At 32.2% G+C, this 13882-nt stretch overlaps 1 protein-coding gene across 1 annotated transcript in view; it reads left to right on the top strand.

Annotated features, from left to right (window-relative positions):
- LOC129917143 (discoidin domain-containing receptor 2-like) overlaps positions 1–13000 on the top strand; it is a 115392-nt gene extending 102392 nt beyond the window's left edge. Inside the window, exons 6-13 of the mRNA XM_055997509.1 lie at positions 1959–2138; positions 4524–4663; positions 8655–8862; positions 11394–11513; positions 11676–11917; positions 12136–12283; positions 12349–12777; positions 12836–13000. Of these exons, the coding sequence (XP_055853484.1) occupies positions 1959–2138; positions 4524–4663; positions 8655–8862; positions 11394–11513; positions 11676–11917; positions 12136–12283; positions 12349–12707 (1397 nt within the window). The 3' untranslated portion in view covers positions 12708–12777; positions 12836–13000. The remainder of the gene's footprint in view (positions 1–1958; positions 2139–4523; positions 4664–8654; positions 8863–11393; positions 11514–11675; positions 11918–12135; positions 12284–12348; positions 12778–12835) is intronic.
- Positions 13001–13882: the final 882 nt, after the last annotated feature.

Genomic DNA, 13882 nt, shown 5'->3' with positions numbered 1-13882 from the left:
GAACAACGACACTATCCCCACAAACACAAACTAGCATAAGCAACAATTTCAAAGAAAATTCTAACAAAAACCCAAAGAATTTTCTCTTCTTTTCACTCGTAGGTATATATACAATCTTTGGTTCAAAGCACACAGAAGATATATTAAATGCGTCATCTTTCCTTAAAAGGCTGAAGACATTGTCAAAACATCTTCCTTTCTCTTCTCATTGTTCCTTAGTCATCCACAGGCTATCCGCACTTGTGAACTGTCCTTTCTTTGGAAATTATTATAATGAAGCAAGTTAATTGCTTGTGCATATGAAACTGACATCAAATCTTCGCTCTTGCTCGGTCCCTATCCGTGTCTCGAGAAAAGCTTATGATAATCCATTTTGAAGCAGCTTGAATGGTTTAAACGTTTCCCACAGTAAACCATTCCCCGATACACAATGCCGGCATCTATTGTTAGGTCCCAATCATTCGAAAGTAATATCCACTGTGTCAAGGCTTTTGTCATCATCTGTGTCTTGAATTTGTGTTTGGTTTTGTGTCCCTTGGTCTCGGCCTCGCTGAATCGATTTGATATAAATTAATTTTCTCATTTTAATTAAATTCTAATACCTTTTATTGTGTGCCAGCATCGCATCGGTAAGTTATCACACAACAACACAACATCAGAAGAATTGAAGAAAAGAATCACAAGTTGTGACATTTAAAGGTTGACATCTGGAACGAATATTTAAGACACAACTTTATAGAAGCAGAAGGGGAAATGAACAGCGTACAAAAAGTCAACGCATATAAAAAACGATCGTTAAAAAACAAACGAACACATTTTCTATAAAATTCAAAATAAAAAATATTCTAAATAAAGCAAAACACAGCAATGAAATTGAAATAAAATCTCAAAACTTACGATTTTATTGCACTTGTAACATGAAAAAGAAAACAGGGCAACACGCCGGAGTCGAAATTGGACTTAGGACTGAAAAACGGCTGTGATAACATATATAAGCATAAGTATACCCAGAGTCAAGCTAATAAAATGTTGCCTTCCGCCCGCTTGTGAACTTGATACTTGACTTTATTTTTTTGCTCTTTGGCTGCGATGCGATGTCTCATTTTCTTTGACATGACATTTTATGGTTTTTGAATCAATTAAGTGGTTTTTTTTTCAGTTTAAAAATATTTAAAATTTCAATTTAGGTTGGGATTCTGTTTGGAAAAGTTTTGTTTTTGAACGAGATGTTTTGTCGAATAAGTGTTTTTCTCTTCGTTGTTATGTTTTGATAGAGAGTACTAGCTGCTATTTAGATATAAAATAGTCGTAAATACAAATTGGGTCAATACAAATTCTTTTACAAAACAAAATGTCTATACAAGCAACTTAAATAAATGAAATTTTGATTGAAGTTTTGATGTTTATTGATAGAACCAAAAACTTTTTTCAATGCATGCAATTAAAACAGCACCTCTTTATTTTTGTGGTTAGAACAGAATATCATATTTGAATAGTTTTGATTTTCTATTTAATTTTCGGAGAGTCAAAAAAATTGATTGTTCAGTTTCATGCGAAAAGATTTCATTTACTCTTCACATGCTTATAAACTAATTCCTTTGGCCTTACATCTTTTCAAATTCTGAATTTTAATTGTAAATAAAGGGGAACTTTTTATTTTATTTAACTGTAACATAGATTTCAAAATATCATACAATAAAAATGCTGCAATATAAATTTGTTTTCACAACAAACTCACAAAATAAAATATCAATATCTCCAACAGAAATCAGTTTTGTAATATTTTTATTGCAGCCAATTCTGTTATCACGAACTTTTTTTTCAAAAGAATCTTTTCCTTTTACTTCCTTAAATATACAAACAAAAATTTACAATAGGTACATTTATATCCTATCTATCCTCATCATCTAAGCTATATTTACTTATATTTTCCTTTTTTTTTATTTTTCATCTTCCAGAGGGAATTGTATCCTACACTTTACCCAAAGGTGTTCAACGTGGAATTGAAATCGATTTATCAGATAAAACTTATGATGGCCACGAAGAAGATGATAAATTTGTTGGTGGTCTTGGTCAGTTAGTCGATGGACAAAAAGGAAAAGATAACTTCCGTACGGATATTCATGGATTTGGCAAAGGTAAGTTACATATATTTTTAGATATATTTTTGACTGGGGATTTAAATTTTCAAGGCGAATATCAAAAGGACATGTCTGATGTGCAAAATTTTGATAAGTAAAAGCAAAAAAAGATCAACGTTCAACTTGGGTTTAACTACTCAAAGTCAATCTCACTTAAGCAAAGAGAATCAACGCATTAAATTCATCTAAGAAATATGAAAAGGTAATCGTTTCTAGAACTCCCTTCGCCTTTGCCTTCGCCTCCCAAGTTTGAAAAGTTTAAAGGAAGCTTAGTAAATAACTCGTTAATGAAAACGTTAAATCTTCATCCAACAGTTCAAAATTCGCTGTACACATTCCATCCATAGCAAACTCTACTCGACTCGACTCGACTCTCAATTCCCATTTCTCCGTCTAAAGTCTAAAGTTAATGCCAAAGTGAAAAGTTTTCTATTATAATTTTCCACCTCCCTCCGGCCGAACTTTCACCCCCTTGGGGAAGCTTAAACATTGTTTATCTTGCACATAATAGCAATTGCACCCACCACACTGCCAAAAATGGGATAACGTTATCCTTTTCCTTTGTTGTTTAAGTTTTGGGTCACAACAAAATTGCTATACACAACGTCGCGTCGCCCCTCTACGTATCGCTTCTCGTTCATGGTTTCATAAAATATTTCATAACACCCTCAGCCAGAGTTCTAGCTTCCTAGGTACTGGCTGGGATGCAGAATACTGAATCCCGAAACGGAACAAATATCACCCATCCTTTGCCGATAATGAAATCCAAGTGATAATTAAATTCCAAAACAATAATATTGACACACTAATTAGTATTTATATCATAAATTTCGACCTGTTTCCTAATAGACACTGTGTCCATGTCCACATGGACTAACTTTTGTGTTCGATGGTTGGTGTATCCGAAAACTCCATCTGCTCGAAGGCCAAAGTTCCCAAAACAATCGATTATCGCAGGAAAAGTTATTATATGTCGGTAGGTATATATATATTGTTTTCTATTTTTTGTTAAACAAAAACAGAGGGAAAAAGGGAAACAAAAATAAAAAGGAGGGATGCAAACAACAACGAAAAAAGGAAATAAAATAAAAGTTTCAGAGGAAGTTTTTTTTTTTTTGTTTTGTCTATCTCCTCTCCTGGTGTCCTGTTGAATTTAGCAAAACTTAGTCTATAAAAGAGTGGAAAGTTATTTAACTATCGCAACTCTATTTTGAAAATCCGCAGATGATATAAAGTAGCGAAAAAGTTTTCAACTTAACAAAAAAATGGGGAAAAACAATCAGGGAATTCAAAAAAAAAAAAAAAAAAAAAAACAAGAGAAAAAGATGTCTGAAGAATGTGAAAGCTACAAAAAATAAACGCAAGTTCATAATAGATGATAATACATAAATCATTTTTTTGTTGTGCTTCCAGTGAGTGGGTAGGTGTAGCTTTCTATTTATAGTCTAGATAAAAAAAAACCTTGATTCGCATGAATAAGTGAGAGGTATGATATATTTTGAAATATATTCAGGGCTTTAAAAAAAGTTAAAGGACTTATGTTCATATACACAAGTTAAGTTTTGATGTTTGACAAATATGAATCGTTTAAATCAATGTATCACAACTTCAGCTTGTGCAACACAAAAAAAAATGCAAACGTGTTCAAAAAGTTTTGTGCATTTTTATGGGCTAGCGATAAAAAGGAGACAGAATAAGCTCTTTAACAGTTATTAAAACAACCTTTGAGTCATCTTGTTTTGGGATTTTGAATTCCTTCATTCTTTTTTCGACTTTTTGTTTGAGCCATAGCTCTTCCTTAATTTACACCTTCTACTTATGATTGGCGGAAGTTCAAAGCGTCAAAAAAATTTCGACACAAACTAAGTCGATATTTCATTCATTAGACATACATTTACACTGAGGGAAAAAACAACTTAAAATCAACGAAAACCACGTTGATTCAACTATTTTTCGGAATGATTTTGCGTTGAAGACGAAAATTTCAAAATCAAAGTAGTTTACCGTTATAAAACATCTTTAAATCAAAGTTGTTTCAACTTTAAAAAAAGCATCAATTTATTAAAAAAATAGAAAAAATGGGTAGCCGCTTTTGACTTTTTTTAAGACAAACGGATTTTTGAGACATTCAAAAATCCAGACTTTTACCTTGAAGAATTTGGTTGATTGTTTGATGATCTGGATGATGATCGCCAAATGTGTGAATTGACTACTGGAAGTGATGGCATTTCGTCCCGCTACAAAGCGTATTCTCATCCTTATCGCCTCTCCTTTCGGATCAGTAAGATCGTCAAAAATAATCTTGACGTCTTATACTTTTGCTATTCGGTCGGACTTTTATTTTTTAGGACATATTAATTAAAAATATCGTTTTTATTTCAGGTTACGAATGGGTGGGCTGGAGAAACGATACGCCAAACCTGTTGGGAAAACCAGTTGAAATTGTTTTTGAATTTGATACTGTGAGAAACTTCAGCTCTATAGTATTGTATACCAACAATATGTTTTCGAAAGATGTTCAGGTGAGAATGTAATATTGATTTTTTTTTTGTTCAAATACTATTAGTATAAATATAAAGTATATATAAAAATTACATAAGATTTATTATATTTTTTTAAAGAATTGCATTTTGACTGCACTTTTTTAAAGAAACTGCGGGCGCCGAATCATATTGAAATATGAATGTTCTTTAGTTAAATATTTGATTTTATATGTTAAATTTTACCACAAAAACCGTCATCGTTTTTGAAAACTCATGTACATATGTATATATTTTTATCAATAGCTTCCATTTTACCAGTTCCCCATATCCAAAACTTTGTGACAGTTTGAAGCTTTTTTTATTTTGACTAGTCCGCCAAATTTTCTTTTTCAACTTTGTTAGTAGCCCCAAACTTCACTTCGCATAACAACAGCCATTCGCTCTTATTTCACCCAACCATATCCCCCCTCTAATTCAATAATTTATACTTGCAAATGGCAAATGGTTTTGTTTTATGGTTTGTGATTTTATTTTATTTGAACTCCAAAAAAAAAAGTTCCGAAACAAAAATCGCACAAAGATACACGTAAAAGATAAAATGATTTCAATAAATAATCGCCCTCATATCCTTTTATACACAGTCTGATGGTTGCTTCCCTCAATTTTGTTTCGCATATTTTTATCAATAAAATTCCCTGATGATCCTGAAACGAAATCAAAATGTTCCCCTTCTATCCCCAATCTATAGCTCGAGTAATGTGATAACGCAGGTTATTACATTTTATTGTCATGTTCTCATGGCGCGTTGCTTATCTCCGTTTTGTTATTTGCAATTGTGAATGAAACGAGAAGGAATCTTTTTCGAATCTCTTTCTCGTGTCGGTCGTTGTTAATGTATTTTGTTTGTACTCTGACACCGAAATCAAAATGATTGGGGATATTCGGAAATCCTTTATACAGGGTGTCCCAAAAGTAATGGATCAAACGAAATATGCTGATAGGTCAACTTAAGGGCTCTCAGAATTTGGTAACTTGTTCATCGCAAATCCTTACGGTTTTCGATTTAATGCAGTTTTTATGAAATTTCGAAAAATGCCGACTTTGCATCATTATTTTGCTTCCTCCGCTCATAATTGATTTTTGTTTTTTACAATTCTTCCACTAAAACGTTGCCTAATAATAGGAAATAATTAATTAATCAAAACATTTTTTATTTCATACGCCATTTTGCTGCAAATTAATTAACAGTTTCATGTTTTATAAAAACTCAATTTCTTACTTTTATTTCAGAGCAGCATCCCGAAAAAAAAATTGTATGGTGTGATACTGGTTTATTATTTTAAAAACTTGCCGTGTTATTGCAGTTTTCAAAAATGTATAAAAATTTCCAAAGTTGAAATTAGAACGAAAGATATTACAATTTAAATGTAACAAAACAGGGTTTTCCAGAGAAAAATAACAAAGAAAAATAAACACATTTTCTCGACTGTTGTTTGTTTATTTCTTTTTGAATAAAAGTCTCGACTTTTGTTTGTTATTTTTCTCTGAAAAACCCTGTTTTGTTACATTTAAATTGTAATATCTTTCGTTCTAATTTCAACTTTGGAAATTTTTATACATTTTTGAAAACTGCAATAACACGGCAAGTTTTTAAAATAATAAACCAGTATCACACCATACAATTTTTTTTTCGGGATGCTGCTCTGAAATAAAAGTAAGAAATTGAGTTTTTATAAAACATGAAACTGTTAATTAATTTGCAGCAAAATGGCGTATGAAATAAAAAATGTTTTGATTAATTAATTATTTCCTATTATTAGGCAACGTTTTAGTGGAAGAATTGTAAAAAACAAAAATCAATTATGAGCGGAGGAAGCAAAATAATGATGCAAAGTCGGCATTTTTCGAAATTTCATAAAAACTGCATTAAATCGAAAACCGTAAGGATTTGGGATGAACAAGTTACCAAATTCTGAGAGCCCTTAAGTTGACCTATCAGCATATTTCGTTTGATCCATTACTTTTGGGACACCCTGTATATAAAATATTTCTATCCGTTCCTCTGCCAGCACCCATCAGGCATTTCTAACACTGAACTTTGATGGGTCATTCAACCATTCAAGCTTATTTATTGCCAGACATCAAAATCTCGTTAAAAGTTCTTACTTACTACACAAGAGCCGGCATTTGCCATCATCGTCATCATCATCGTCCTACTGGATGGGATGGATGGTCCTGCCTGTGTGTGCTGGCCTATATTTATAAACTCGAATATTGATTGAATTAAAGCGAGAGCAATGGGCCAAGCATTCAAGCGTTACCGATACGTAAATTAACTAATCAAACTGCGAATCACTGGGAATCAATTTTCTAATAAATAATAAACGACTGGAGTAGTTGGTATATGGTGAACTGTGTAGCAGGTCTCTCTCTATAAGGGTCCTTTTTTTACTTAGACAAGGACTAATATGCTAGGACGACCTCTTTCTTGGGAGCAAAAGTTGTGCTAAAACTTTTCTCGTGTGTCGCTCGTTGATTCAATCAATATTCCCGACGCGTACGTGATAGGAATTCAAGTAGGGTTAGGGATGATGTGTTGGCTATGTCCTTGTCAGAAAGCACAAAACTTTATCGTTTTTTGCTGTTCTCAAATAGACACAGGGTGATAAGCAATAAATATTAAGATCTCAGGAAATTAGTCATCTAGGTATTATTATCAAAAAAAAAAAAAAAAAACAATTTTTAACCTTAATGGGTTATTTTTCATTGCTAATTTTACTCATGGTGTGTTAACCCTACAAATAAAATTAGTTAGCTCAAAATGCATGTACATTTTCTGTTCAGTAAATTATTAAACTGTAGATGAATTGCATTATGTATGTACAAAAATGAGAGGGTAAAAAAAAAGATGTGCCGAAAATTCATCGGAAACAATTCGTCGAATTATAATTTTCGAACACATTTCATCAAAAAAAAAACAATTCAGCGAACAAAAATTCCAAGAATTTCAATTCGTCGAAAACAATTCAACGAATAACACTTCATCCAAAGACAATTCTTCGAAAGACAATTCGTCAAATTAATGGCAATTTTCGAATGACAATTCTTCGAATAGCAATTTAATCGAAAACAACTAATCGAAAAACAATTCTTCCAATAACAGTCTCAGAAAATAAAAAAAATATTGAAAAAAATGGTTCCCATTACAATAACGTCTTATATCTTTTTGTAAAGCCAATAACTTTTCCTTTTATTTTACATTTGAATAAAACTGTTTTACGGAATCGTTTTCCAATTTTTTTTTCAAACTCAAAATTTAAAAATTTAATTTCAACCTATTTTTTTTTTCAAAATTTTATGTAATTAAGTAATTTTGTTTACAAAAATTCAGTTCTCAAATTTGTTTTTAAGCAAATATTAAAAGCTCCATGCAAAAAAATTTTCTTATCGTTTTCGATAGTGTAAAAAGTTGATGTTTTTGATGTCAAATTGAAGAAGTTTTTTCTCAATCAAAAACCCAAAAATTGCTATTCTGTGATTTGAAACATTTTTAATACCTTAAGAGGGCAACAAATTATCATTTGATAAATTGCTACTCGCAGAATTGTATTTCGATTTACTGTTGTTGAAGCATAGCAAAGAATTGTTTTCGACGAACTGGCATGCGACGAATCGTCTTCGTCATTCAAAGTTGAATTGTGTTCAAAGAATTGTAGTTCGATGAACAGTTTTCGATAATTTTTCCGGAGACCCATTCAAAAAAATGTTTGTTCAATGAGAAAAGCGGTAAAGCACCTATTAAACTTCCCCAAAAACTTATAAAAACTTGTTAAACAGAAACTTTTTTACAGGATTGGGTCTAATTTCTCTTGGAAAAGGCTCAGTAAGAATATAAAAATTTTCTATGCAGAAATAAAATCTCGATTCATTTTATCATAGTATCTTTTAAAAACTACACCACCCTGTATGGGAAAACATAATTTAAATTGTGTTCTAATTTTTATCCATTTATCTATCTTTCTTCTTTAAGGTATTTGTTCATGCGAAAGTTTACTTCAGTATGGGCGGACGTCACTATACCGGACAGCCAGTACTATTTTCTTATATGCCAGACACTGTATTGGATCATGCAAGAGATGTCACTATTAAATTGCATCATGGGTTGGGACGATTTTTACGAGTTCGACTATATTTCGCATTGCGGTGGATTATGCTGAGCGAAATATCTTTTGTGTCGGGTAAGTTTTTTCTCATTTTTTTTTTCTGATAAGTTAATATGTTTTTGTATTGTATATTGAATGGAGGAAGTCGCAGTGAGATATTTATTATACGGGATAAATCATAAAACAATGAAGTCTGTGTGAGCCCGTATGGTTGACCTTTGTAAGAAAATCTTTTCACTTGGAGAGCATCTTGATGTAAATCATAAAACTGCCACCACTTTGATTATTCAAGCAAGCAAGCAAAAAAATATAAAACCAAGTTAAGCTAATTATTTATAATTGAATAAATCACGTCATTGTGGGAACTATCTTGAGTAAAAATATTTATATAATAAGCGCATTTGTATGCATGGGCAATGTTGATGGTTTTGATGCGGGCAATGACTTGCAATGAAGTACCTACTCTTGGTGAAGGTACTTAGTAATGGGGATAGTTTTTTTTTTGTTGTACTTGAACTTATAAAAGTTAAACCATTAAAATTGGAGATGGTTTTCATGGAAATAAAATAAAAATGAGGGTGGATTTGACATGACCATGCATTATGAAATGAAAATAAAAAGCTTACAAAAAATTTCGAGTGGAGCCGGAGAAAGCCAGTTAAAAATATTAAATTAAACTTGTTGAATTTACAGAAAATAAAGGTTTGATCTTAGTGAAGTACTTTCTTTCAACCGTTCTATTTTTCTGATTTGTTTTGTCATTTATAGTTAACGATATTCTGGTGCATGAACAATGTGATTAAGCCGTTGATTTCTGCAAACTTATACGCGTTGTTGATCGACAGTTATACAAATAAAGAAGTATTGTAAACACTGAAAAGTCCACTCCAAGGTTGTACATTTTCGACTATTTTTTGAAAGTTGCCTGGAATTCTAAAAAAATAAACACTTATTATTTAGAATCAAAAGAATACAGTTCGACTACACTAATACCCCAGGGAAAACAGTTTTTTATTCCTAAAAATTATAAAAAAAATTGATTTTCTTTTTCCTCAAATAATTTAGAATGCTTAACAAAATTAAAAAAAAAAGATTGATTGTTTGTTAAATTACGTTATTACTTCATAAGAAAACAGATTGTGTGCTTTGAATAAAAACAAGTTGATTCAACAATTAATTTTAAGTAAAAAAAAAATATTACCTACTTAAAAACTATCTTGAGTTTCGAACACTGGAACTCTGCACCAATGCAAAATACATATCGTTCAACGGTTTAATATCTTGAACTGCTGACTTGACTATGTATAAGCTGTCTTAAGTTGGACTTGATGTTATATCATTGGCACAAAGCCATAACCGCGAATCTGCATTTTTGAACATTTTCAATTTAACGTGTCATTGAACTTGCTATCGGTTTCTCAATCCACTGCGTCAAGCCATCTGTTGCATAGCAACCTAAACCATATATGTGTGGATCAGAATCAAAACCCATTATATCCACTTTTCAAAAAAATGACTTAGGTATGAGGTTTTGTTCCTATTATTCAAATACATACGTTGCGCCCAAGTTTGATTCCCTAATTACATTTTATTCCATAGAAATCAGACCACAAAATCTGTGGTTAATTTCAAAACCCATTAACATTTGAGTTTTTGTTTCAAAACCCATTATATCCAAAAAAAAATTTATTTGCATCAAAATCCATTATATCCATTTAAAACATTATTTCTAAAATAAATTTGAAATTCAAAAACCATTTTATCTATGGAATGAGATCAGATGGGAATATCCGAATATTTTTACGGATTTTTGAGAACAAACATTTTCGGCATTAAGGATTGAATTTATTTGTTCCAGAAAGTAGGCGTAGTTAAAAAAAAGGAAACAAAGTTTTCTCGTTCTTAATTAAGTTTTTTTAATGCCATATTTTCTTCTTTTGGTCTGAAATTCATAGGTGATTTTCAAAATCCATTCTATACATTTTTGTTTTCGGTATTGCTCTAAAACATAAAGCCTCAGATCACGATTTCTGTACTTCAACTGTAAGGAATCCTAATTGAATCAATCCTGCATTTAAAAAAGTACTAAAAAATGTTTCGTTTACGAGATACAAGTTTTTCTCGATTTATTCGAAATAAAAAAACAGTGGAAAAAATGGGTTTTGATTCTGATCCACACATATATCCGTTGCACGAGTTATCATCAGTTTACAAGAGTTTTCAAAACTTTGAACCCGTTTTTCTCAAAACTACAATGTTGCAGATTCGTGGTTTTGGCTTTGTGTCCACGATATGACTTGTTTTTTAAGATGAAATGACACTGGCATTGCTAACAGGTACAGGCGGAACCTATGAATGAGTCACACTTTTTCATTGAACCAAGCATCTGTTCCGAGAATTAACTAATACCACTACTATTAACCAGGGTGAATCAGTCCATCGGTCTAACTTCTCACGTAGTTCCAATACCTAAAGATTTCATTTATTTGTATTAACAAAAATAGTCAGAGTTATCTACCATTATAGGTTTAAACTTAATGATAAAAAAAAGTACCAGGGTAACTTTATTTTTAATCTTAAATTTGTGTTTTTTTTTTTTGTTTCAGCTCCAGTAATAGGAAATTTCACCGAAGAAGAAATTCCTGAAACAACACCTTCGCAAGAAATCCCCTATCAACGCGACGGCACACAATCAAAATACGACAAAGACAATCATATACCTAAAGGTAAGAGAAAACTCAAAAACCAATTGTCCTACTTCAAAGCGATTACCAACATATTCCTTCATATTGTCCGTCCTAGTTATGAAAATTGTTCACAAGAAAAACGAAAAAATTGAAAAGATTAAAATAAATCGTATTTTTATGGCTTTTTTCCCCACAAAACAGTTATTGCACCAAAACCCATCGACCAAGAACCAGAAGAGGGCTTCGTTGGTGTGATAATAGGCGTGTTGACTACAATTATTCTGCTCCTGGTGGCTGTTATTCTCCTGATAATTGCCAGAAATAAACGGAAAGCGGCCCGTGGCAGCAACGTCTTGGACGTGTTCCAACACAATTTCCATTCTGATGCGCTGGGTAGCGTTGGCGGGGTTAAGCGTATGCATCATGGAAGCAGTAACATGAAGGTAGGTCAATCGAATATTTATGCAAATTTTCGGGCGAAATGATGTTAGTTAGCCCCAAAAGTGCTAGAGGGTAGGTTGAGTACCTACTCGCAATTCACAACCTTCCTCTGCATCAACATCAACGCTCTTGATTTGAAGAGAAGTCCTAATTGTATGCATTTCATTGTTATTGTGTTTCATGTCGTCCTTTCTCTCTCCGTCTTTTTTCTGAACACCAGGTCGGCATGGATGACAGCGATTCCATGGACAAGAACAGCATGTATCATGAGCCTTTTAACGTGAACATGTACACGAGTGCTGCGAGTGCTGCGAGTGCATGCTCCATGAATGACATGCGACATCATCACATTGCGCCAGATTACACAGGTAAAAAGGGAGGCACTGTTCAAACTGTATGTCCTGTGATAACAAATGTTGAAATTTATTTCCAGAAGTATCCGATGCTGTTTGTCAAGAGTACATCGCACCGCATATGCAAAATTTTATCCCAAAAACTTCGGGCGGTTATGTGAACGTTCGCACACGACCACCGCAGTCTTTGAATAATATATTCCCCAAGCCACCACCGGTACCGGCGCGACCAACCGAGAGCTACTATGCAGCCACTGCCATCTATCGACCGATCTCGAATGGCAGTGGCAATGGGAGTATCGGGGGAAATGGCAATGTTACTGGCTTTTCCACACCAACGGGAACCCTTGATTCTAACTCAACGATACCAGAGATGTCAATATACTTCCAGCCAACTTCAAGGATTTACAATTTCAAGAAGTTTCCGGAAAATCTATAATTTTCAATTTGTTGCGGGAAGGATTTCGATTGGGAGGCAACGTCTAGGCTATTCTGAGGAGAATTTAGAGGTGAGTTAAAGTTTATTTTCAAAAGTGTAAAATATGTATTTTTCGTCTTAATTTTCAGATTTTACCTACTATATATTGACAACGAGCTGATTTTTGTGTTTCTATCAAGTTCCAAAATATAAAGCATCCACACTATCATATCTTCGGGGAAAATACTATAAGACTGATTTCTTATTAAATGCGCTTAAATAAATAATGTATTTCATTTTTTTTTCTGAATAATTTAAAATAAATTTAATGTTTAATTTAAAAAAAAAATAATAGTATTTAATGAAAAGGACTTTTATGATAAGGGTAAGCTTAATGATTATCTGAAGTGGCTCTAAAAATATCGCACGTTGAGATGCATAGTTACACATCTCAAAAAGCGTCTGTTTTGAATAAAGTCGATGTTCGAGTTCACAAGGTACTAAATGACGTGACTCTATCTGATTTTTGTATTTTACTTCTCCTGAAAAATATGTGTTTTTGAGTTGTGACACTATCCGTCTCAACGTGGTTTCTTCCAATATAGCTTTGATTGTTTTTAATTGAAGGTAGATTAGTAGACTGGCTCTGATTTGACTGACTAGATGGATAAAGAATGTATTTATGAACAATACAGTTTTATTCAGAAATTTAAAAAAAATAAAAAGTTTGTCTGAGGCAGTTGTAGACAAAATAAGTTATTGATCTAATTGAATCAATTATTTTCAGAGCATAATAAATCCATTTTGAATGTTTTTTGTTAAACCGCCAAAAAGGATAATTTTATTAATTCTTATGAATTCGAATCTTAATTAATACTTTAATATATGAGCGAGGATAATATTTGCTTTTACAGTAAAGCTCAAACTAATTGTTAAATACAAAAAATATTATGTCAGCAACTTTTTTTTGAGTGAATGGATATATGAGACGTAATATTTGAAAGTGGTATTAGTCACCTTTTACATACTTTTCAAAAAATAACAATTTTTTCACCAAACGGATTAACAGATTTTCTGTAAAAATATAAAGTGAAGTATTTCACATATCTAATGGATGCAATGTTTTATTTGGAAAGAGATACGGTTAAAGGTTAGTTTGAAAGTAAATTTAGTCGTTTTTCTTTTACATGGACTTA

Source organism: Episyrphus balteatus, chromosome 3, assembly GCF_945859705.1.
Source record: "Episyrphus balteatus chromosome 3, idEpiBalt1.1, whole genome shotgun sequence".
NCBI lineage: Eukaryota > Metazoa > Arthropoda > Insecta > Diptera > Syrphidae > Episyrphus > Episyrphus balteatus.
This window is presented reverse-complemented; position numbering and strand designations above follow the sequence as displayed.